At 51.3% G+C, this 23,447-nt stretch overlaps 7 protein-coding genes and 1 pseudogene across 7 annotated transcripts; 2 read left to right on the forward strand and 6 right to left on the reverse strand.

Annotated features, from left to right (window-relative positions):
• Window positions 1-993: 993 nt before the first annotated feature.
• On the reverse strand, window positions 994-4,332 carry LOC112347952 (pentatricopeptide repeat-containing protein At4g02750-like). The gene is made up of 3 exons (XM_024679745.1): window positions 2,041-4,332; window positions 1,571-1,660; window positions 994-1,116 (listed from the first exon to the last, which is right to left on the reverse strand). The coding sequence occupies exons 1-3, from the start codon at window positions 4,330-4,332 to the stop codon at window positions 994-996; spliced, it is 2,505 nt and encodes an 834-aa protein (XP_024535513.1).
• Window positions 4,333-4,402: 70 nt separating this feature from the next.
• On the reverse strand, window positions 4,403-6,061 carry LOC112347931 (alpha-1,6-mannosyl-glycoprotein 2-beta-N-acetylglucosaminyltransferase-like). Its single transcript, XM_024679685.1, has one exon. The coding sequence runs from the start codon at window positions 5,876-5,878 to the stop codon at window positions 4,589-4,591; it is 1,290 nt and encodes a 429-aa protein (XP_024535453.1). The 5' UTR covers window positions 5,879-6,061; the 3' UTR covers window positions 4,403-4,588.
• Window positions 6,062-6,413: 352 nt separating this feature from the next.
• LOC9637209 (pentatricopeptide repeat-containing protein At1g62670, mitochondrial) lies at window positions 6,414-8,767 on the forward strand. Its single transcript, XM_002974506.2, has 2 exons — window positions 6,414-8,539; window positions 8,603-8,767. Exon 1 carries the CDS (start codon window positions 6,532-6,534, stop codon window positions 8,401-8,403), a length of 1,872 nt encoding a protein of 623 aa, XP_002974552.2. The 5' UTR covers window positions 6,414-6,531; the 3' UTR covers window positions 8,404-8,539; window positions 8,603-8,767.
• Window positions 8,768-11,914: 3,147 nt separating this feature from the next.
• Window positions 11,915-13,713, reverse strand: LOC9636478 (TLD domain-containing protein 1). The gene is made up of 8 exons (XM_024679700.1): window positions 13,620-13,713; window positions 13,432-13,534; window positions 13,271-13,375; window positions 13,131-13,216; window positions 12,842-13,074; window positions 12,592-12,781; window positions 12,345-12,528; window positions 11,915-12,291 (listed from the first exon to the last, which is right to left on the reverse strand). Exons 1-8 carry the CDS (start codon window positions 13,664-13,666, stop codon window positions 11,974-11,976), a joined length of 1,266 nt encoding a protein of 421 aa, XP_024535468.1. The 5' UTR covers window positions 13,667-13,713; the 3' UTR covers window positions 11,915-11,973.
• Window positions 13,714-13,718: 5 nt separating this feature from the next.
• On the reverse strand, window positions 13,719-15,089 carry LOC9637210 (annotated as a pseudogene).
• Window positions 15,090-15,312: 223 nt separating this feature from the next.
• LOC9637211 (replication factor C subunit 1) lies at window positions 15,313-19,291 on the reverse strand. Its single transcript, XM_002974704.2, has 21 exons — window positions 19,219-19,291; window positions 18,702-19,172; window positions 18,493-18,636; window positions 18,380-18,441; window positions 18,230-18,330; window positions 17,977-18,167; window positions 17,729-17,920; window positions 17,552-17,664; window positions 17,288-17,501; window positions 17,183-17,236; window positions 16,963-17,132; window positions 16,823-16,913; window positions 16,587-16,768; window positions 16,491-16,530; window positions 16,301-16,425; window positions 16,180-16,252; window positions 16,031-16,123; window positions 15,765-15,981; window positions 15,666-15,716; window positions 15,555-15,617; window positions 15,313-15,503 (listed from the first exon to the last, which is right to left on the reverse strand). Exons 1-21 carry the CDS (start codon window positions 19,219-19,221, stop codon window positions 15,394-15,396), a joined length of 2,760 nt encoding a protein of 919 aa, XP_002974750.2. The 5' UTR covers window positions 19,222-19,291; the 3' UTR covers window positions 15,313-15,393.
• Window positions 19,292-19,455: 164 nt separating this feature from the next.
• Window positions 19,456-20,899, forward strand: LOC9637212 (putative HVA22-like protein g). Its single transcript, XM_002974508.2, has 6 exons — window positions 19,456-19,563; window positions 19,619-19,717; window positions 19,774-19,830; window positions 19,890-19,953; window positions 20,008-20,250; window positions 20,317-20,899. Exons 1-6 carry the CDS (start codon window positions 19,532-19,534, stop codon window positions 20,719-20,721), a joined length of 900 nt encoding a protein of 299 aa, XP_002974554.2. The 5' UTR covers window positions 19,456-19,531; the 3' UTR covers window positions 20,722-20,899.
• A 277-nt stretch (window positions 20,900-21,176) lies between these two features.
• On the reverse strand, window positions 21,177-22,499 carry LOC9636479 (protein trichome birefringence-like 19). Its single transcript, XM_002974705.2, has 3 exons — window positions 22,376-22,499; window positions 22,036-22,319; window positions 21,177-21,984 (listed from the first exon to the last, which is right to left on the reverse strand). The coding sequence occupies exons 1-3, from the start codon at window positions 22,497-22,499 to the stop codon at window positions 21,241-21,243; spliced, it is 1,152 nt and encodes a 383-aa protein (XP_002974751.1). The 3' UTR covers window positions 21,177-21,240.
• Window positions 22,500-23,447: the final 948 nt, after the last annotated feature.

Consider the following 23,447-nt stretch of genomic DNA (forward strand, 5'->3'; position numbering starts at 1 on the left):
GAATATCTTTACTTGCTTAGAGCATTTACGAACCTGTGTGAGGTTACAGTTTGTTTATCAGGGTTTTATAGTTAGCTGTCCATGGTTGTTAGTAACTACTCTAGTGTTGTTGAAATTTAGAGTTCTTGTGGCAGTAGAAGCATAAATATATGGACATATATACATGTATAATGTTACATGGTAACAATATTAATTGGACCTTCTGATTGAGATCCTGGTAAATTAATTCAGATATTATAGAAGTTATCTAAACTCGAATTTGCGATTATAATGAAGACACCACAGAGAATCAGAAGAGTGAATCAAATTTCCCTTGCAAGGTTCCATTCACGCCACCAAAACTGGTGGACAGCAACTCATCAGCTCCAACTCAAATGCTCTGGCCATGTTCATTTTGGGTGAGTACTTCAATCACTGCATTCGTTGATTGATTGCCAACGTCGGTGAGATCTTCTCCAGACCTCATTATGGCGCTGTAATCGAGTATGATAGCGTGCAGAACCACCATGGATGTAAGAACTTTCAATTCGAGAAGAACAATGGTGGACACAATCCTCCTCCATATCAATTGACTTGAAGACTTGCTCCTCCAGTTCGGTTGGATGTGCCTTGGAAGCAAACCTACTCTTGTCTATACACGTGACAGACAAGAGTTAGTACGCAGGTGATTCTTTGAGTGACCAGAGAAAAATGTAACATGGCTTTATGGAGCAAGAGTTTCGTATAGAGCCTGTACATGCGAGGCACACAAAGTGATTCTAAGCCTGGGCATAAGAATCAAGCAGTGAGTCCTAGATGCGAGAAACTGTTACCTGGAAGAATTTTGGAGGAACAACTGGTGGCTTGATTGGCAGTTCCTTACATAACGAAAAAAGTTGTAAACAAAGCCTTTCGAACTTTTCAACAAGAGGACTTAGAAAGTCACGGTTCTTGGTCTCAAACGTCAATACAGTGAGAGAGCTCGGCCCCTCTATCTACAACTCCCTGGGACACCTACTTGTTCGATATCACACCAGCATGCACCTCTTCTGCCAATATAAACATCAAATTTTCCTTTGATGCTATAAGATTCAGCCACTCCACCTCCATTTTCACCACAGACCGAAGTTCCATAGGCTTGCAAGTTCACACCAATTTTAAAGCTATCTGGAGATCGTTGATAACCAGAAGGAAGTTACACTTATTCCACAGTTGTGTCAGCTTGTCCAGGGGGTGAAAACCTGAAAAGAGTGGTTGAGAGTTCAGATTGATCATAGAGCGGAGATACTTGTTAATCACCACAACTTTCCTCTCACCTTTGTAAGAAGACAAAAGAACATGTCAATGCACAAACTCATGGCTCATGGCTAAATACCTCTTAGGCTGGTGAGCTCCATGAGCAAGATAAAACTATAGACACCTCTTGTCAAGAAAGCCCGGACTGTGACGAGAATAAAGGAGAAGAAAGAATGTAAGCAGTTAACAGAATTTGGGATGACTTTTCTCGAGCTTTGTGAAGCCACATCCACAATTATTACATATTTTTGGGTGGTCATGGGTAGGCATAAGACCACAGGGAATCCATGCTAACCTCACAAGGCCTATCCCCATAAACCACCTTGGGTTTCAAAGCGTCATGGCTATATGTCAGCGGTGCGTGAATGAAGCGCCAGATTCGAATCTAAATTGGCCCAGTACTCATTTAAATATATAAGGATATTTTCTTGCACTTTATTTTATTAATGAATGCGAAAATGCAAGGCAGATTAGTGTTTGCCCATTGATTTTCTCCCACCGCCTCTGTTGGTGTCGCTGCTAGCTTGTTTCATGGTCTAAGATTTCCTGGAATGCTACCACAGCTACGATTTTGGGCATGTAGCCGCAAAATGCCAAATGAAAAGGAGAGAGCTTGCTGAGTTAGTGGTTTGCTACCGCGAGTGGCACCTTGGCAGGAAGGTTTGGCCGCTTGGGTGTGACATGGTTGCTCTGTTGTGTCTACCAAGAATAGAACTTAATAGGTGAAATACAAATCTTTTCTAGTCAATATCATCGAATATTTACCAGATTTTGGTAAGTAATAGGATGTTTATAAGCTTGCAAGTTGAGAATTTCCAAGCTAGCCCTCTTGGCTCGTTCTTTGTCTCCAAAAAGCTTGGAAGCTCCTAGCAAAACCATCCACGATGCTACATCTGGGAGAAATGGCATGCTATGTAAAAGCTCCTCCGCCCTCTTAAGGCGTTTGGACCTGGCCAGCATCTCAACCACAGCGTTGTAATGACATAGCTCCGGAACAAGACCGAAACTCCCGACCATCCAATGAAACACATGCCACGTGTCACTCCACATGCCAGCGTGGCAGTAGCCCACCAGTAGCGCCAGGAATGTGATGCCATCCGGCACCGCCCCCTCAAGCACCATGGCACCAAAGCACTGCCCGAGGATATTCCCATGCCCGTGGTGGGCATATCCCGCCAGGAGGATATTCCACGGCACCGCGTCGCCACCGCGAGTCGCCGCGGCGACGAGCTCCTCCACCTGCGGCAGCCGCCCCGCGGCGGAATATGCCGCTGCGATGGCGTTGCGCGATGCCGCGCTCCACGCCGGCATCCGATCAAACGCGAGCCTGGCGTCGTGGAGGCGATCCGCGAGGAAGTAGGCGGTGATCATCGCGTTCCAGGAGATGCCGTCCCTCTCGGGCGCCTCGTCGTGGATCCTCCGCGCCTCTAGGGCATTGCCCACGGATCCCTCGGCGGCGATCATCGCGTTCCAGGCGACCGTGTCCCACTGCGGCATCTTGTGGAAGGCGGCCCTGGCCTGGCGGAGGGAGAGCTGCGCGTGGGCGGCGATCAGGGTTGTCCAGGATACCACATTCTTGTGGATTTGGGGCAGGGAATCGAACGCGCGCAACGCCTCCGCTGCCCGCCCGGCGTGGATCAGCCCCAGCAAGAGAATGTTCCAAGATACCACGTCCCAGTGAGGGAATCTCCCAAACAGGGCGTTTGCTCCGTCCGTGAGGCCCCTCTCCGTGGCCAAGATTCCCAGCAGCGCGTTCCAGGCAATGGCGCTCCTTTGCGGCATATTCTCGAACACCGCGAGAGATTCCTCCAAATGCCCGCGCTGGGCATTTGCCTGGAGAAGAGCTGCCCAGGATGCCCCGTCCCAGGCGGGCATGGCGTGGAGCATATTCCACGCCCGCTCCAGATGCCCGGCCTGCGCATATCCCGTGACCATGGCTGTCCACGAGAGGGAATCCCTGTGGGACATTGCGTCGTGGAGCTGGCGCGCTTCTTCCACGAGCGATGCCTGCGCTAGGGCTTGGATCAGGGACGTGATCGCGATCACGCTTGTCAGCGGCATTCTGTCAAGGAATTCCTTGGCCAGATCGAAGCGATTGCTCTGGGCGCACGCCAGGATCATGGAGTTCCAGCTGATGGAGTTTCGCTCGGGCATTCCCAGGAATTCCGCGCTGGCGAGCTCGATCTCGCCGATCCGGCCATAGGCCGCCACCGCCGCCGTCGCAGACACCACGTCCCACTGTGGCATCCTGTTCTTCACCTCCATCGCCGCCTCGATCTGGGCGTGCTGCCCGAATCCCCCAAGCGCCGCGTTCCAGGAGAAGACGTCCCTCTCCGGCATCGCGGTGAACGTCTCCAGGAGCTCGTCCAGGAGCCCTTGCTGCGCGAGCGCCTGGATTGCAATGTTCCAGGCCACGGCATCGCGCATCGGCATCAACTGGAAGATCGCGGACGCCTCCTCGACGAATCCCAGCTGCGCGTAGGCAGTGAGGATGCTGTTCCAGCTCAAGCCATCCCGCTTCTCCATCCGATCATAGATCTCTTTGGCTTTCAGCAAATGCCCATTCGCGGCATTCACGCGAATTATCGCGTTCCAGGCCACAACATCGGGCTTTCTAATCTTCCAGAAAATCTCCATCGCTTCTTTGACAAGGCCGTGCTCTCCGTACGCAACCAACACCGCCGTGTACGACACAACGTCCGGCCGAGGCATCTTCTCGAGCTTGGCCCGGGCATGGTGAATATGCCCATTGTGGGCATATGCCGCGATGAGGATATTCCACGAGTATGTATTGGGCGAGTGTATGGCATCAAACACTCTTTGCGCCTCGCCAACGCTGCCGCACTTCCCATACATTTCGAGCAGCGCATTGGCCAGGAATCTGTCCGTGGAGAGTTGGTCGCTGGCGAGAATATCCGCGTGGATTTGCCGGCCCCTGGCGAGGTCGCGCAAGCTCCCACACGCCCGGACGATCCGGGCGAGCGCTAAAACCTCTTGCTGGTCGCCCAAAATTCGCGTTTGATCCTCTCTCGCCAGCCGCAATAGCGACACCCTCATGAATCTGGCATTGTTCTAAGTTTTTGCGAAAGCGAGAGTTAGCGTGGAGAGGTCTTTCAAATGACTTGACTTTGAATGGAAGTTCTCGTTCTTTTCTCCCGCATTGAAAATCTTTGGCGTGTTGGAAGAAGTTTTCCATCGAAACTTCACTCCCTGTATGAACCTCTCTCTCTCTCTCTCTCAAACGTTCTCTTTTCTAGCTAGCGTATGGAATGGAATTCCTTTCCTTCGTTTCTATATCTTCGTCTTCTTCTTCCTAGAGGCGATGGCGATGGCGGTACATGGACGCAAACTCCATGCACAGCTTCTGATCCCTGCGATCTCCCCATCCCCCCCACCCGGTGAACTTGTGGGGATAGTTATAAACATGCCGCGAGACCTCCCAGCTGGGATCGATGTTCATGATCCGGTCCTCCGGATCCACTTGCGGGCGCTCCTGCGTGAAATCCTGGCACTCGGGTTTGCCATCCTGGTGCCCCTGGTGTAAACCACACCGCCCGAAGTGTAGCGCGCTCGTCCTCGGCCCCCGGAGAGTGTAAGCCTTCTCGTCCCAGGACGGATACACCGACGACCACAGCGTGATGTCCCAGTTGTAATCGTCGAAGTGGCAGAAGGTGGCGGCGCTCGAGTGGAGCTTGTTCCACATCGTCCGGTTGAATCCATATCCCATGTTTCCGATCTTCTCGGCGACGAGAAAGTCCCCCCGCTCGCCCCGGTTCTTGACGTCCCAGGGGGCCAAGTTCACGGCCCAGCAATCCGGGCACTTCTCGCCGGTGATCCTGGCCAGCGTCTGGATGTTCCGGTACGCGTTTGGGAACAAGTAGTGATCCTCCTCTATGAAAACTATGTGCCTGTTGTAACCCCGAGTCTCCGGAAGCCCGTCCCAGATGGTGTTCATCATCCACCACCAGTGGTGTTTGAGCGAGACGATCCTCGGGCTGCGGTGGTTTCCATACTGATCCGCCTGCCCCTCGCACTTCTTGGCCACCGGATCGTCCTTGTTCTTGCAATCGCCGGGAGAGGTCCCCGGGAAGGACGAGGGGAAGAGGTGTGGCGAGTAGGCCGCGAAGAGCTGCTTTACCTGGCAGAAGTCGATCTTCTCGACGAGCTCCGCCATCTCGGGATAGAACCCATCGTGGCTGACGATGAGGAGCGTCTCGTTGATCCCCTCCACGCGCGAGAGGCCCTCGATCACCACCCGGAGGTACTGTGGCCGGTTGTGGACGTAGAGCACGACGATGATGTGATCCCTGGCGAGCGCTGGGAAGAGTTCACTGTTGCGCGGCGGCAGCGCGTTTCTTCCCTGGGCCCAGAGGGAGGAATTGGTGCGCTCGCGGACAATGGTCGGGTCCTGGATCTCTACGCCCTCCTGGACGAGCGCCTCCTTGGGGACGATGATGGGACCTAAGGCTCGCCCGCCGCCGGGGGTGGTGTCGAATCTGGCGAAGCCCGAGCCGCTGAGCAAGATCCCCACCACGGAGATGAGAATCAAGAAGGCGAGCAGCAGATGCTGGAGATTGGGGCGCGCCCTGCCGCTGCTCACCATTTCCGCTGGATCATGCCAAGAGCTCAAGCGGATCTTTCTTTTAGGTTGAACTACCAAGAAAGCGTGGCGCCAACGGCAGCGCGGAGAATTTCGCCAATACCTGTCCCGATCGATCGACCCTGGCGATCTTGCTCCGAAATTCGCCGCTTGGCGCCGCCATTGTATCGTTCCTGGGGAGGAGGAAAGAAAATCCAGACAAAGCCCCCTTTAACGAACACAGTTTATCGAGCCTTATCCAACGGCCGTTGATGCCCATTTCCTATAAACCGTTGGATCTTTAAACCCTAAGCCCTTCGTGGATTAGGGTTCATGATCGGGTGCGCGAGGATAGACGAGAAATTGAGGGGCGAGGACAGGAAGCTGGGGCGGGAAGATCTCGTAAGGATTGCTTTTGATCGAGACGGCGCCACTGAGGAACTGGCGTCGCGAGGCGGCAGAAGCGGAAGAGATCGAGAGGCCGAGGAATGCGATGGACGATGAAGCATGGCGCGAGCTGATCGCTACGATCAAGAGAATGCTCGTCGGGAGAGTTGGATTGCTTAAACCCTAGGCCCTAAGCTTTCCTCTTGGCGATGGAGCCGAGCAGGTTTGCTTTTCTTCTCTCTCGATTGATCCAGGGAAATGCGGCAGGAATCGGCGGATGATCGCTCGCGATGAATCGGTATTTCCCGAGAGTGCTGCTCGCGCGGCAGCGGCGATTGTCCCTCCTCCAGCAGCACATTCACGCCGCGAGGGCTCCAGCGGTCAGGGATGCCTCCTCGGATAGCTCCTCGGATGAGGAGGCGGAGGATCTTCCACCCAGGGGTAGCAACAGGAATATTACGAGCGCAAGGAGCGATCTTGCTGTTGTGAATCCCTCCGCGGCGGGCTCGTCGCTGGATCTCCCCGCAGCAGCGGCGGAATCCAGCCTCGCCGCCGCCGAGAGCTCCGAGAGCTCCAAATCCCTCTCGCTCGTCGCTCGCAACGTCCTCCTGATCGCCAGCGACGAGGACCACGACTGGGCGAGCAAGGCCGAGTACTTGCAGCCGTGGAGCGGCATGGCCACCGAGGACGACGTGATCCACGTCCTGGAGAACATCAAATCTCCCAAGCTCGCCTCCCGCGTCTTCAAATGGGCAGCTCGCCAGGAGGATTTCCAGCACACGGTCTTCACCTACAACGCCTATCTCAACGCTCTCGTCAAGGGCGGCCATGGCTCCAAGGCACGCAAGATCTTCGACGACATGCTCTACAAGGAGTGCCTCCCAAACATCTACACTTATGGGATCGTTCTCCGCGGCCTCTGCGACGATGCCAAGACCGACGCGGCGCTGGAGCTCCTTCAGGACATGGAATCCAAGATGCTCACCCCGACCACCTTCATCGTCAACATGCTCGTCAGCTGCCTCTGCAAGAACGGGAAAGTTGACGCGGCCTACGAGCTCTACAAGCGGCTCAGCGACGAGTGCTCGCTGGACAGGATCTCCTACAACATGCTGACTTACGGGCTGTGCAAGGCGGACCAGATCGACCGTGCGCTGGCGGTGTTCGGAGAGATGGAGGAGAATGCCGTGGTTCCATCGCTGCTCACGTACAACGGGCTGCTGTATGGGTACTGCAGAGCCGGCAGAATGGAGCAAGCGATGACTTTGCTGGAAGAGATGATCGAAGGGAAGAAAGGCAGCGACGTTGTCCCGGACATGTACTCGTACAACACGGTGATCAGCGGGTTTTGCAAGGCCAGGCAGCTGCCTACCGCGCGGTACGTGCTGCGGAGGATGATCAAGAGTGGATGCAGCCCGAATGTGGTGACCTTCAACACGCTGCTCGACGGGCTGTGCCTGACCGGGAAGCTGGACGAGGCCAACGCCATGTTTGAGTACATGGTGGAGAGGAACTGCGAGCCGACGGCTGTGACTTACACCGTGCTCATAACCGGGCACGCCAGAGCTCTCCGCATCGACAAAGCCAACGATTACTTCGTGGACATGCTTCGCCGGGGAGTGGAGCCGAATGTTTACACGTACACCGCGCTGATCGGGGGGCTCTGCGACGCCAACAAAGTCGAGGACGCGCTGGAGATCCTGAAGCGGATGTCGAGCACCGGGAGGGAGCCGAATGTGGTTACGTACACGAGAGTGATCGGTGCTCTCTGCAAGGGCGGACAGATCGAGCGAGCGACGAAGCTGTTCAATGACGCGATGGGGAGTAGGACGGCCAAGTGCAAGCCGGACTCGTACGCGTACAGCACGATCGTCTACTGGCTGTGCCGGCAGAGCAAGTTCCTGGAGGCGTACGAGTATTTTCTCCGGATGGTGGAGTCCAAGCTCGTGGCCAAGCCGCACATATACAAAGCTATGGCGGACGGGCTGGAGCTGGTTCAGGAAACGGAGAAGGTGGAACGCGTCTGCCTGGAAGCAAGTGCTCACGGCATTGAGCTTCAGCAGAAGGACGCGCCGCAGCCGCTGAATCCACATTTACCACGAAGGAAGGCCAGGAAGGAGGTCTTTCTTCACAAGTGGGAGATAACCAAGAGAGCTATGTAGCTCCTTTGGTCGAGGTAAGCTATCAATCATTCTCCAGGAGGGGCCATGGAGTGCCAGGGACCGGAGCTCAAATTCGCTCCAAGGGACTGTGCCATGAACAGAGCAGTCGTGAAGGCCTGAAGCCCGACCTCAAGAGGTACCTGTTTTGAGATTTTCACCTCGCTGCTGCGGGACTTAGCGCATTGTGATTGCGGCACAGATGTGGGTGCGAGTTCTCTCCCGGAGAGAAAACGGTGGTGAAGATGCAACAAGTGCATAGAGGAAGAGACGTGGCCGATCGAAAAGAATTGAAGCGTTTGGGATTGTCATAGCTATAGTTGATACGGTTTATAAAAGATGACAAGAAGGTTTGATTGCGCGGGAATTTTAGTGTGGATTTCAAAAGCCCTCAAGCCCTAGGTCTATTTCCCGCGGTGGAGGATCTTGCGAGAGCTTCATTCATCTCCGGTGCCACCGTGCGCCGCCACGACTTCATGGTAGAGCATCTCCTCCGGCGTTCGTCTCTCTTGGAGATCCCTCTAGTCGCCAGGGCTGTCCGCGGATCACAAGGTCCACCTGCAAATGTACGCCCTCGCTCGACCGCCGGAGGAGAGAACATCGTTTTTCATTCGCACTGGTGGCAGCACTGGATCATTCACAGCGGAGGAGCGGCATGGCCTCCCGCGTCTTCAAATGAATTTCCAGGACGCGGCCTCGCCTTCCTCCTCCATCCAAGATGCTCGCCCCGGCCAACTTCATGCTCGTCGGTCCGCAAGAACGGGAAAGCCCACAAGGGACGAGTGCTCGCTCAAGTCTTCTACAACAGACTTCCGGGCTGTGCAACTGTAGAGCCCGGGAGAATGGAGCAAGCGGTGGTAGAGGTGATCGAAGGAAAGAAAGGCAGCGACGTTGTCCCGGACATGTACTCGTACAACACGGTGTTCAGGGGCATGGTACGTGCTGAGGAGGCCGGCGGACGGGGTTGGAGCTCGAGAAGGTGGAACGCGTCTGCCTCGCAGCGAATGCTCATGGCATTGAGCTATCGCTGCGCTCAATCCACATTTACCACGGAGAAGGTCTTCATGCTTGACGAGATAACGAAGAGAGCTTGAGGTGCGTTTCGAATCACTCTCTCCATACTTGCGTGTTTCGATCGTCTATCCGGATTGACTCGCCCAGGTAACGGTCACTCAAAAAAGTTTTGGGCCACCTTGTACAAAAGAAGAAATGGCCGTACTGGGAAATCTTGGCAGATGCCCGGAGAGGACGCTGCTCGTTGTTGGTCACGCTTGACGAGCCAAGAGCAACGATGGTGGTGACCAAAACAATGCAACACCGGCAGGGTGGCGACCAGGTGGTGCTACGGAAGGGCCCGTGGATGCCAGAAGAGGACGAGGTGCTGCTTGAGTACGTTCGTCAATACGGTCCCAGGGACTGGAGCTCCATTCGCTCCAAGGGACTGTTGCCACGAACCGGGAAATCGTGCAGGCTTCGCTGGGTGAACAAGCTCAAGCCCGACCTCAAGAGGTACCTGTTTGAGATTTTCACTTCTTCTTTTCCCTCGCTTGTGCGGGACTAATCGCATTGTGATTGCGGCATAGAAGTGGGTGCAAGTTCTCTCCCGAGGAGGAGAAAATGGTGGTGAAGATGCAATCCAAGCTCGGCAACAAGTGGGCTAAGATCGCTTCGTATCTCCCTGGACGCACGGACAACGACGTGAAGAACTTTTGGAGCACCAGGCAAAAGCGTCTGCTGAGAGCCTTGCAGCGTCCGAAGCTGGGGTCCGGCGCGGCCCCTGGAAGCTGTGAGGCCTCCGCGGCTTCGTCCTCGGACGCGATTTACGAGACTACTGCTGCCAGTGAGCTGACAGCCTTCCAGGTGCGATGTTCAAAAGAAAACTCTCACAGTTCTTACGCTGATACGCTGAATCAACAGGTTCCTGGAGCAACAGTGCCAACCAACTTTGAGACGGCATTCTACTTTGGAGAAGACGAGCACCATGCAGGCTTCGAGGGCGGCAAGATGGAGCCATCGGAGCTTCCAAGTTTCGAGAATGGCGATCTCAGCATGGTGCCGAGGATGGAGCACATTGCAGCAGCTGGAGACCACCGCTTCTTTCCGGAGTCAGGTTTCTACTTGCCCGAACAACAACGAGACGACAGTGACGATGGTGCCATCGCGGCCCCCGCTTGCTACCAGAGCTTCCAGGGAGGCTCCGGCGGATCGTCGTCAAGGATCTCCTCCAAGGCTGGAAGCCGACGCTCAAAAGTGATCAAGCGTGAGCAAGCGCGGTATGGTGTGGAAGAGAACGCGTCGGAAGAAGAGAGCTCCCATCACGATCATCGCCATCACGCCTTGCGCGGCAGCGGCGGTGGAGTTTTTGGCGTCAACTTCCTAGTGGAGCAGAGCAGCATCGGCGAGGCCAGCAGTGAGTTTGAGTTTCTTCTCCAGCAGGAAAGCCAGCAGCAGTGCTTGCTCGTCCACCACCACGACGAATTCCCGCTGCCAGGTTTGAGCGGCCATCACGGCCACTGGGACAAGCTTCCGAGCCTGGACTACTCCGCCGAGGTGAAAGGTAACGCCGCCACCGCGAGCATCGCCATTAGCAGCAGTAGCAGCTGTAGCAACTCCAAGACGGTGGAAGATTCATGCAGCCCCGACAGTGTTCTTGCCACTGCTCTTCCAGGGGACGTTTTCGACTGCTTGGAGCCGCTCTGCCCGGCATCGTCCTCCGAGTGGTGGATGACTAGAACAAGCTAGTTCCTTTGTGTTGTTCGTAAGAACTTATCACCATCTTTTTCTTTGTGAAAGTCATTATTTTCTAAAGATGTACGAGGTTTCTTCTTTAGTTTCTGCCATTCCAAATGTTAAGCATGTACCGTTCGACCTTGTCTCCCTGGGACACCAGCCATAAGATGGCGAGCCCCGGGGAGAAGTGCTGGCCTGGAGCCCTCTTCCGCTAAATTACCTTCCGAAAGAGCTCCTCCGGGTGTGAGCGGCAACTTCGACGGGCTTGTTCCTAGTGACCACGCAAGCCCAGCTGTTCATCACTTCTCACTTGCTGCTGGACTGCACGCCCTACACTGGAGCCCCAGATTGCGGGCTTCCATTGCCACTTTCCAGGCGTTCCCAGACTCGAGCTTCCGGGTGGTCTATGCCTCAGAGAATACGTCGATCGCCTTCAACAACTTGAAGCTCCATGTCTACGATCATCGCTGTGGTGCGGCAGTAGCGGCAGCCGGGGGAGTGGACACTGGAGCTGGCCCCAGATGGACTTCTACATGGGCCCTATACCCTTCAAGCTCGGCGAAGTGCCAGGTTTGTGCTCTTTTTTCTTGCCAGAAACCATTTTGTTTTTCTTTGCAGGTGCTGCGGATGTAAACTAGAGACGTTACGTAAGTTTCCATTCCTTGAAACGAAATAGTACCCCCATATCACTTTCTTCAGAGAGGAGTGTTCTGCCCGGCATCGTCCTCCGACTGCTAGATGCTAGATGCTAGAACAAAGCTAGTTTCTTTGTGTTGTTCGTCCATTCGAAGAACTTGTCAAAGTGATTATTCATACAAATAAACACGATAAGAGGTTTCTTCCTTAGTTATGACTTGCATTTGCGATTCCAACAAGGTTGAGCATGTTTCGCTCTTCCTTGAACCTCTCCAGAATGGTGCCTTTAGGACCCACTGCCACGCCTTTGTCGCCCTCTTCGCCACCTTTCACCACAATGCCCCAGCACTCTATGACGTCGGGAGTTATGGCTGCTTGGCTCGACAGCGCTGGACTGTTGAATGTCACCGACGGATACGTGCTTCCCCGATCGAATGCCGAGTGGATGAACAGCCCAAAGTGGTGAATCTGGCCCCCAAAGCCGATTCCGTTTGGTATGTTGGGAGAAGTGTAGTTTATCGCGCACTGTACGTTGGAGAAGTTTGAGAAAAAGCAAAAGAAACGCGAAGAAAGTTTACCCATTGCAAGTTTGAGTTTGAGCCGGATGGCCGATGGATAGCCGCTTCTGGGTACAATGTGAACAAAAAGCACTTCATGTCGCCGTAGAATTCGCTGTGCTTTTCCCACGGCTGAGAAGCATAGCCACCGTAAATACAGCCCTCTTTGTCCTTGATCACCAAGATCGTGCATCCTTTCGAAACACTGGAGATGGATCGTTCACAGAAAAGAATCTCATTGAAGAAAAGGAAAAGAGAGGAACACTACCTCACACTCTTCAAGAAGGTGTTGAAACTCGCTCCATTCACTGAGCTGTGGTAGAGGAGCATCCAGTCCTCGCACTCTTGCGGTTGTAGCTTCCCGGCGATGTGCCAAGCGTGTTCTCTTCTCAAAATAATGTTTTGGTTGTCAAGCTTTGGTGGGATCAAGAACTGAGGGACCTGGCGCCCACGGATCACTGCACTGTAGAAACAGATCTAGCTAGTTATACAGTACAGAAGAAGGAAAACTCAAGAACCTGTTCCTGGAGAATGTAATATGTTCGTGAGAAACTTTTTTGCTGAGGGCACCAGCTTACACCACCGATGAAACTCTTGAGGGGTCATCAAGAGCTTTCCTTGATCCTCCGTCCATCTCACGGGTTTTAGAAACGCTTGGACGCTTGAGTCTGGCAAGCCATCGCCAGTGACGGCGTCCTTGGGGCCAAGAACAGTCTCTAGCATGGAAAGAATCACAGCTTCGACCTCCTCTCTGACAATAACAACAAATACATGGTTTCGTTTCTTTGTAATTCCTCAAAACCGAACCTGTCAGCGAGATCGTCGCCATTCAGATCGAGCAGCTTAAACATGAACTCCTCCACTTCGTCAGGAAAGCCTTTCTCATATTTTGCCTGTGGAAAGGAAAGAAAGAACGAAACTGAGAGTTGAGATGTCGCGAAGCAAACCTTAGCGGTGACGAAATCTCGATAAGTCATACGCTGGTCTTTCCGGAGCTGAGTAACCAGATCAAAGAGACGAGATCCAAGAGCGCCATGGATTCCGTAGTAAGCCTGCCAAAGAGAAAAGAGACTCAGTGGGGGAGAGAGAGAGAGAGGATCTTGTGTACCTGGAAGGCTGAAGCGATGATATACTCTCCATTGCTTCGGGACTGCGCAGCAAGCGAGAGGTAGAGCTTCTTGAGCTGATTCACCTCCGATTCCGAGAACCTCCTGATCAGATCAACGTAGCGCCGATCGCGAAAATGTGAGAGAGTAGCGCATCAATGCAGCGCCGATCGGGAAATGCGACACGCACCTGCAAACAAGCTCGAATTCCTCGTCGCGACTCTCACTGTTCCCCATCGAAAACCCTAAAACAACGTGTCAAAAGAGAAATTGCCACTTCACCACGAAGAACGTTAAGACATTGGAGCAAATCTTTTATAAACAATGGATATAAACTTGCGAGCGATCGATTTAATTACAAAAAGTACGTCCTCTTTCTCGATCACGATTTCACGACTTCTTCGTCATGCCTTCTTTCCTCGAGCTGGTCGACGATCGATCACTCACGAGTGATTGACCGCTCGGCAGCTCTTGCGGATCTCGCCCTGCTGCCCCGTCTTCACCTTGACGCTGCCCATCTTGATCATGGCCGCCGCGAACTTGGCCCGCCAGCTCTCCTCGTCCACGGAGCTCGTCTTGATCGCCTTGCTGGTGGCCGCGTCCGAGAAGAGCACCTGGTCCGACCCCAGCACGCCCTTTTGCAGCGCCAGATTCACGTAGTAGCTGTTGTCGAAGTGGATGGGAGTGTGGGAGTCGAGCACCACCGAGTTGATGCCGCGGCTTTCCCTGGCGGGCACTGCTTCTTCAAGGCGGTCGCGAAGTTTGGATCCAGGGTGGGATCGGTGGAAGCGTTGGCGCTGAAGTTGTACAGCCTGGGGCTGAATGTGAAGCAGTGCGCGATCCCGATCGTGTGAGCTCCTGAAGATCAAAGTGTTTTTTCCTTTAGCGCGGCTAGAGAGTTTAAAAATTTGATTTTTACCCGAGAGAACGATCATGTCGTCTTGAGAGAGGCCCTGCGCTGCGAAGTTCTGGGTGAGCTGCGCCACGTTGAAGAACGGAGCTGGCAGGCTCGCATTTGCCTCCTTCATTCGCGAGATCGTCCCGTCTCTTCTCCCGACCGGCACCTCCCAGAACGGCCCTCCAAGCTGAGAAAGAAACGAAAAACAAGATGTGAGTTTGATCTGGAAAAGATGACAAAGAACAGTGCCTTGAAGACGCTGTCTCGAGCAGCGTACGCCACAATGTCTGCGCAGGACACCACTCCCGGGCACTGCGTCTCCAACGCTGCTTTGGCTGCGTCGATCACCTCGAATCCCCTCAAGCTGATGTTGGGTGGAGCGTCCTTCTCGGCAGAATTGTTCTTGGTGGAATCTATAAGCACGGAAGCGTCACACCCCTGGAATCAAAAGAAGAACAGCATGAAACTTTTAGTAGACAAAAACATAGAGACAAATCTTACTTGGACAAAGCAGTCGTGGAACTGTAGGCGAAGCAGCCCAGCTCCAACTCCAGGCTTCCTGGTGATGGCATCCTGGACGAAGCTCTGGACCACCGCCTCCACTTGCGGGCATTGCTTCTCGTAAAATCCCACGCTCAGCTGCGAGCTAGCAACGCTTGCGAGGATCCCGATCGTTCCAAAGACCACTGCAATCCAGAGCTTCGCCATCTTTCTCACAGGCCAAAGTTCCTGCTGTGAGCCTCTTCTTCCTCCCTGCCTTGGAGCTCGAGCTGCTTTGTCCAGGAGTTTGTCAGCTCGGGATTTTTATACCTCCCAAGATGTTTCCAATGCCTACGCGATTTGGTTGGAAGGTTGAGTAGCTTGTGAACAAGTACATTGTCAACCACCTCCTTATGAACAGCTTTAAGCCAAAGTTTACATTTCTTCAGAATAACTCTTGACGCTTGTCAAGATCACTAGTTTGCTGCGTTGGTTGAGAGTGGAGTATTGATAAATCCTAAAAACATTAAAGTAATATTTGTTGTCTATGAACAGCGATAATAAAATTCGCATAAACAAAAAACTCTTATCTCTTGCGCTTAGTACCACTCCCCTTGCCTTTGCTTGCCGAGGCACTCGGAGTGGTAGCCTTTCCTCTGGTCTGCTTAGTTTTACTAGCACTACCATTACGCTTAGCTGCAGAAAGATTGTAATATAAGTACGCGTCCTAAGTTTTGGGTAGCTCACCTCCACTGGAATTTTCGCCTACAACATTAACTTCATACCCCGCCTTTGCCATCTTCAGTGCATCTGGAGAAAGCCAATCAGAACCATTGAAACTGAAACTCAGAGACAAACCTAGGCCGCTTTCCTTGTTCTCAACTTCGTCCACTTCCTCGTCAGCTTCGTCTAAAAGCTCCATTAGCACAAACTACGATGTAAAACCTTCCAACGTACCTTCATCCTCTTCTTCTTTGAGTACTTCATCCCCCTCTGCATCGTCTTCCAGTGTGACAAGTCGAGCCTTCTTCTTCGAAACTTTCTTCTGGCCCGGAAATACAGAAGGCAAGAGGTCGGCGGTTTTCACACGCCGGGATTGAATACTTTGGGTAAATCCTCTTGTAAGTGCTGCTTTTACTGCTGGAAGAACTCCCTCCAACGGGTCAGGACGCCCCTGAAACGCCACACTTGAGCACACAGAGTAACTCTCAAGAACATACTACCTCAAACTTAGTGATATCCAGAATCGTGTCCATGTCCCCTTGAGTCAGCGAGTATTCCTCCATGACATCAATCACAGCTCGTACTGCATCGCTCTGCAATCGAAACATATATGTTCAACATATAACTCCTATAAGTCATAGCTTTGAACCTTGTCCATGGTACGTAATGGTTGAGTCAGTTGCGTACTTAAAACTGGGAAATAATCTAGCCGCAAGTCCCTCCTGAAAATCACATGGTTAGAGTCACGTTTTTTCAAGACAACTAAATACCGAGTAGGCTCGCCAATACGAGAGCAAAGCACGTGCGCGTGAACATCTTCTAGCAAACGGGTTTTCTTGCCAAACGTGGAGTTTTTACCAAGCCAGCCCCCAAATCTATTGAAGTTTCGTTCCCCCTACAAACAGGTGACTGAGAAACTCCGGTTCAAGTAGCAAAATTCTAATTATGAAATGACTGTACCTGAGTAAGCACTTCCCTTTTCCCATGCATAAGGGAAGCACTGCACGATAGAAACTCACATAAAAATCAAAGCAGACAATATTAACATCTACTTACGGAATGATAGAAGACATGAAAGCACTTGACCGAGAGAGTTGCCATTGCCGAAACCTTCGAATTTGAACATTTAGAATGTCAGCACTCGCTATACTTGTAGCCGCCTGAGCAAGAAGATCCATACGAGCTGTTCCATTGGCGTCTCGCCCAGCACCAGATGGTACAAAATTTAGATAATTTTCCTGGTTGAACGCAAATAATCACAGTCGAGCTTCAGGCAAGAAGCAGTTAGTTACCTGTATAATAAGTGGAACCAAATCCATGTCCGACATTGCCAGGTCTATTCTGTCGTCCATTTTCAGCCTGCCTCCCTCAAATCCCATTAATCTAACAAGAGAGTAAATGTCAGCCAATGCATAACGAAAACACGACCTACTTGTCAACCGCAGAAAACGGGCTGATATCTTCGTCTTTCCCACTGGCCACTGCGTACTGTTTGATATCATCATACTTCAAAACACTTTTATGCAAGCTCATGTATTGAAGCTGATTCAGAGCGAGCCGCATATCCCCGTGGGTGCGTTCTGATAGTTCCTCGAGTGCTATCTGCAGAGGTGACAACCGGTAAGAACTGGAATTGATTTTCAATGGATTACCGTATCAATGTTTAGCTTTTCTGAACGTGCTATATCTTGGAGTCTTTTAGCCATCTGAAACATGAAGTCAATCAACACTGAATAACAGCAATGCTTTCACAGTACCTGTTGTTTAGTGGGTTTCCTGTACGACAATAAAAGACAATAGTTGACGAGGCTTTTCAGCTTTTGACTGTAGCGATCATTGCAGATACAGATGATCGGAACTTTGCTGGTCTTGATACTTGCAATAAGATCTGCTACTCCACCACGATCACCCGCCGACATGCCGTCAACTTCATCCATAATAAGTACCGATTGTTTTTGCTTGTTTCCTGCCCTGTAACACGTGCAGAGTTATAATCTTGTAAAGCCCTTTTGATATCGTACCAGCCTCCCAGAGATGCATTGCTAACCATTTCTTTCACGGCGTTGGACGTAGAGCCTCCTATTCCTCTTACTATTTTAGAATCTGCTTTACCACGACTATCACTTGCATTTACCTGTAAAGAAGAGTAAGGTCATTGTTAGTTCTGAAGGTCATATCAGAACTATAACAAGACAGACCTCTACAGCTTCATATCCCAGCTCTTCGCATAGAAGCCTAGCAGTTGTAGTTTTTCCAATGCCAGGTGGCCCGCACAGAAGCACAGCCTTCTTTGCAGCACTGCTGCTGGCGGCCTTCTTACCTTTGGCACTTGCAGCCTGAGCGTTGTTGTTTTTATCCCAGTCTGAGAGCCAGTCTTTTAGTTGTTTTACCTGCGCCAAGCACGTGAATCAAACCATTGTTCCGAATAAAGAGTTGAGATACTTACAATGGACTGATTTGCGATAATATCAGCACTTGTTTTTGGTTTGTGCTTAAAGGGCCACGTTTCTTCTTCAGTCACTCCAGCTCGACTCGACTGCGGCGCTGATGCTAATCCTTTTGAAGGTGAGATCTTTGGAGGCGGCTGTTTCTCTTCCACTTTCGGCTTCTTGTCTACGTGCAGTTGCGCACTAGTTCCTGTGAAATACATAAGAAACGCAAAGAAAACTTATTGCGCACTATATGAAGCAAGTAATTACCTTCTGCTGGGCGCTTCGCAGGTACTTTCGAAGGCGAATCAACCTTTGGTTTTGACGCACGAATTTTGTCAAAGAGGCCATCCTCGGTAATAAATGGAGTTCTGCAAAGACGTCTAGCGATGAGTAGCTCAGAAGAGAGATGAAACTCACCCCAAGTCATGAGCCTTCTTGGACTTTTGACCCCCTACATCTTCATCCGCAAGTAAGAAACTCTGCAATACCTCAGCTCTATTTCATTAATCTAAGACATCCTCAAAACGCACCGTTTTCTTGCTGACCGCAGACGTCACTCGACCACCATGTCTCTTGATCAGATCTTCAGCTTCTTCGCGCTCGAGACTGTCCAGTGTTCCACTGATAACAAACGTAAGACCAGCCAACGCATTCTCGGCTCCCTCTGGAACTTCCTACATTCTCAAAAGCAATGAATGCCACCACCAAGAAGAAACTAGGCGAAAGAAGCATGCTTTACCTTCTCTCCTTTGTGTGGAGGCGCCTCTCGAGCACCAAAGTTGAAGTTTCCACGACCACCTCCTCGGCCTCTACCGCCGGCTGGCTTCTCACCCGCAGCACCCCTCCCTCTCCCTCGTCCACGGCCTCCTTTTGGAGAAACTTCCGCCACGGAATCATCCTTGGATACGTCAGCTTGCGCTGGCTTCTCACTCACGCTATCGCTCTTTGGTCTACCACGTCCACGGCCCTTGGGAGGGGAGTCCTTCTTCTCATCCTTGGTAGATTGCGCTGGTTCCTCGCTCACAATCTCCTTTGCTTTACCTCTTCCTCTCTTGCCCTTTGGCGAGATTTCTTCCTTGGCAGCCTCTGCTGGCTTGTCGCTCTTGGCTGCTCTTCCCTTGGCCGGCACTTTCGCATCGCTCGATTGCTGCTGCTGCTCTTCCGCCTTCTTTTGATGCGGCTTCAAGAGCCACTTCCGGAGATCGCCAGACTGCCAGCACACGACGAATCAGAGAGAAAGAGATCGCCTTTCTTACCATCGCGATTCGCGACTACGCGCTCCGCATTTAGGGTTTAAGCTAGGGCTTAGATGTAGTATCTTTCGCGAATATCCCAAGCTCTGTCTCGTGGTTAAGTTGTGACTAAAAGCCTCACGTTTTCAAATGGGCGTTTAAGCGGGAGTTTGTCAACGCGGCGCGTGACTTGACGTCCGTCAAGTCTAAACGGCAGAAAGGCTATAGAGTAAATAACACACTCAGAACTTTAGGGTTCTTGAGAGCGCTCTCTCTTCTTCTTCCCGGCTTCCCAGATTTCCCTCTTGCGCGTAGCCTGGCGCTCTAGGCAGGCACAATGATCGGATCGTTCGCGACGCGGGGGATAACGTGAGCTCGCTTTCTTTTGTTTTTATTTCCTTCCCGGACTGAGCGATCCGTGCAGGATGTTCGTGGGGTACCTCTATCCCGCCTACGAATGCTTCAAGGTCGTGGAGCAGCGGAGACCCAGCGTGGAGAGCCTCAGACTTTGGTGCCAGTACTGGTGAGAAGAATTCGAATTCCGGCACTGTGTGATTCTTGAGTCGGTTCCTCTTTCAGGATTCTCATCGCCTTGGTCACTGTGATGGAGAGATTTGCTGACACTTTCATTTCGTGGTAAGCACGGTTATTTGTTTTCTTCCGCGGTCAGTCAGAGTTTTTGTCCCGCTTTGCAGGATTCCGATGTACCAGGAAGCTAAGCTCGCATTCATCATCTACCTCTCGTTCTCAAGAACTCGGGTAAGCAAAATTTCTTCCAAAGGTTTCCTTAGATTCACAATTCTCCTCTTCCAGGGAACGGCATACATTTACACCACATTCTTGAGACCTTACGTTGCGAGCCACGAGTCCGAGATCGATCAGCACCTAAACGAGCTAAGAACCAGAGCTCTTGACTTTGTGGCTGCGTACTGGGAGAGGAGCTCAGCGTTTATGCAAACCAAGTTCTTCGAGATCCTCCAGTACGTTGTTGCTCAGGGCCATAGGCCAGCAGCTGCACAGCCCCCGCCACCACCGCCACCGCCACCTCCTGCTCAGGTAATTCTCAAGGATTGTTGAGGAGTTTATCAGAAACTGATGACTTCAAACTTTTCTCTTTTTTAGGATCCTCCTCCTCCTCCTCCTCCCGGCAATTATCCGCCGCCTCCTCAAGTTCCTATCCGACCAACTGGAGCGTTTTATCCGCCTGCGCTGCCTCCCGGCTACGAGGCATCAGCTCCTCCAGCTCCAGCAGCTCCACCCGCAGCAAATTTCGGGCCAGTGGCAGCGGACGCTGGATACAATCCTGGCTTTTATCCTCGCTTTCCAATGGTTCAAAGTCCGCCTGTAGCTCCACAGAACCTGCATACGGTGATCCGCGAGCACATTGATCTGGAGGAAGAGGAAGAAGAGATTGTTATGAGGCCAAATGGCAATGCTGCTGGGGTGGTAGCATCATCTTCGTCAGCTGCCAGATACATGACAAGGAGCAGGCAGCGAGCGACTGCCAGCGGTAATCGAGCTCGGTAAGAAGCAGAAAGCATTTTTGGGAGCTGGCATGTACAGGGATTGTTTTTTTTTTTGCTCGCCTTATAACTTTTTGCCTTCGCAAGCACGCAGGCAAGAAGATCTGTACACATTTAATCATTCCTGCAAATCAAACTTAGTTTTCTCGCCCATCAGTTTGGTGGCAAGTCGAGGTCAGCCAGCCTTGTCTCTGTATCTCTGCTTGGTTTCCAGGTTCTTCTTTAATAATGGTGCTGGCAAAAGTATGACCGTGTCGATAGAACCTGGGAGCACTGTTGAAGCACGAGGAGAACTAAGTTGGAAGAAGACACAAGACTTTTTCGTCAAGGTTGGATTTCTAAGAAGCTACGACCCTTTTTTGATTAAGCTCAATGTGCTCACTCTTTTGGATTGTTCCATGCAGCAGCTTCCTCCACAGGCTCGTGGCAGCATTTAGCGGTGAGTCTATCTTTGCTAGTTTCTGACTTTCATTTTCTACAGCTTATTACAAAATAGTGATACCGTCACCCATAGACGAGCACGCTATAACTTTTGGCTAACTTCTTCTTGTAGAACATGAAGCAGCATTTGGTTCCACATATCGATTGGCCCTGGCAAGCACCAGTGCAGGCAGTCATGGACTACGAGATCCTCCTGACCTCTGTATCTCCCAGGATGTCCATCTGGCCTCAAGAACATACTCCTGGTGATGTCGATGATCCTGAACTTGGCGCGGCTTTTTCTGGTAAGCACCTCCCTTGACGCTTCAAGTTGTAATCTCCTCATCTCGCTTGGCGTCCAAGTGACTTCACTGCTCTGGTTTGCTGTAGGCTTGGTCTTGTTACAGGTGCCACCCGAGTTCCACTGCCCGTGCTCATAGTGCGACATTGCTTCCGTCCGGAGGATCACTAGGCCACTGAAGCCGGCACTGTGAAGCACATATTCCAACGCACTTGCAAACGCCATCTTTAGTCCATATGTGAACTTCACGTCTGGTAAGCTGCTGTGTGGAAGCTGCTCATTGCGTCCAACTGTGGTGTTCTTGACGTAATAGATGCTTGGCCGGAAGAACCACTGTCCTGCGGAGATGACCACAATGTCGTACGAGGAAACCTCCGAGGCCCAAACCGCTTCTGGAGTGTCGAGGTGGATCTCAAAGGCCTGGGAGGTTCTCCGGTGCTGGACGAGCAGCGGCGACCAGAGGATCGCGAGAACGAAGCCGTGAGAGGGGAACTCGAGCTTGATATCCTTACGTCCTCGCGCGTAGAGCTTGCGGGGCGTCTCTACCTGGAACACTAGAAAGATCGAGAGGTTGTGTAGCAGAAACGAAAGTTTTACCTGTGATAGAGAGCACAAGAGCGACTGGTGGTGATTCCGGGCCAGCGAGTCTCCAAGGAACAGTAGCTTCTTACCTCTCACTAAACTCAAGTAGAGACTGGGATCGAAATGTGGCAGCTCGCAACTATCCGGTTTCCATCGCCACTTAAGGTACTCGTTATCTGGTCTTCCATTCTTCTCGCAATTTTGAGCTGGTTGGATGAACTCGCAGGTCCCGTTTGTGTACAGAGGACGTCCTGTTGGATCTCGTATCCACTTCCCATGGGAGAGATCACACTCTGTTCCTGCCACTTTTGAGCATTAAATTTTCGCTTTTGTCCATTGCTGTTTGTCTTCTTACCTTCATGTTTGGTTGTAGGATCCCAAAGTAGGCTCTTGTAGGTGATGAACCACGCTGGACAGATGAAAACGATTAGTCCTGTGAACCTGGAAAGTAGAGTTGGAACCGATCTTTTGGCTCTCATTCGCTTGAGTGGAGTTTACGGGGGATTTTGAGAAAAAAGAGAAAAAAGAGAAGACGAAGAATGTGGTCGTTTGGATGTTGTTATCCGTTTCAGGGGGCAAGTCATTCTCCTTCGTAGTGGGGCTTTCTCTTTCTTTGGAAATTCTCTTTGGAAATTTCTAACCCTGCTGACAATAATAAAGCGATGCATTCAAAATTATAACTTTAATTTGCAGCACAATAATTTGGTTCGCTTTGTTTGTGTGAAAGTTCTGTTTGTAGGTGAACCCTAACTGGGAACTGCAGATCTGTCAAGTGGAGGGGTGACAGCAAGTGTGTCCATGAATGTGAGACGATCCCTATTAGACTGCTACAACGTTCTTCATTTTACTGATGAAGACAACATAAGTGGATAATTGTTCTGATTTCCATCACAGGATTGTAATATTAAACATACAATGAAAGGATTAGTATTTATTGTGTCTAGCTTTTAAATTTGTCATTATTTTCAGTTTCAGTTTGGAAAAACAATTGGAACAAATCATTTGATAGCTGCATTTAAGGCATAAACTCCAAGGCAGCAGTTCCTATTATCTATATCATTAGGCCAATTGGACTGTATTCCATGCAAATAAATAGTCCAACTCATGCAAAATGCCTATTAGCCATGTCTTCTCATTTTAATACACTTAAATTAAGCTTTTTAAAGATTATTATAAAATGCCTTACAAGATGGAGGAGGTTTTACAATCTGATGGAGCAACAAGGGCAAGTTTGAAGTTGTTTTTTTCGTAGTTAGAGCCTGGAAAGTAATGCTTAATGAAGAGTATGTAAGCAATTAAGTTCAAATATAGAGGGAAAGGGTATATGAACAAAAATGCACCTTTTTTTTCCAATTAGTTAAATATTTTGGGATATTTAAGGTTAAATGTCCTCAGGTTTCTGTTAGTCAAAAATCTAAATCCAAGAG

The sequence above is a fragment of the Selaginella moellendorffii genome, unplaced genomic scaffold, assembly GCF_000143415.4.
Source record: "Selaginella moellendorffii unplaced genomic scaffold, v1.0 SELMOscaffold_25, whole genome shotgun sequence".
Taxonomy (NCBI): Eukaryota; Viridiplantae; Streptophyta; class Lycopodiopsida; order Selaginellales; family Selaginellaceae; genus Selaginella; species Selaginella moellendorffii.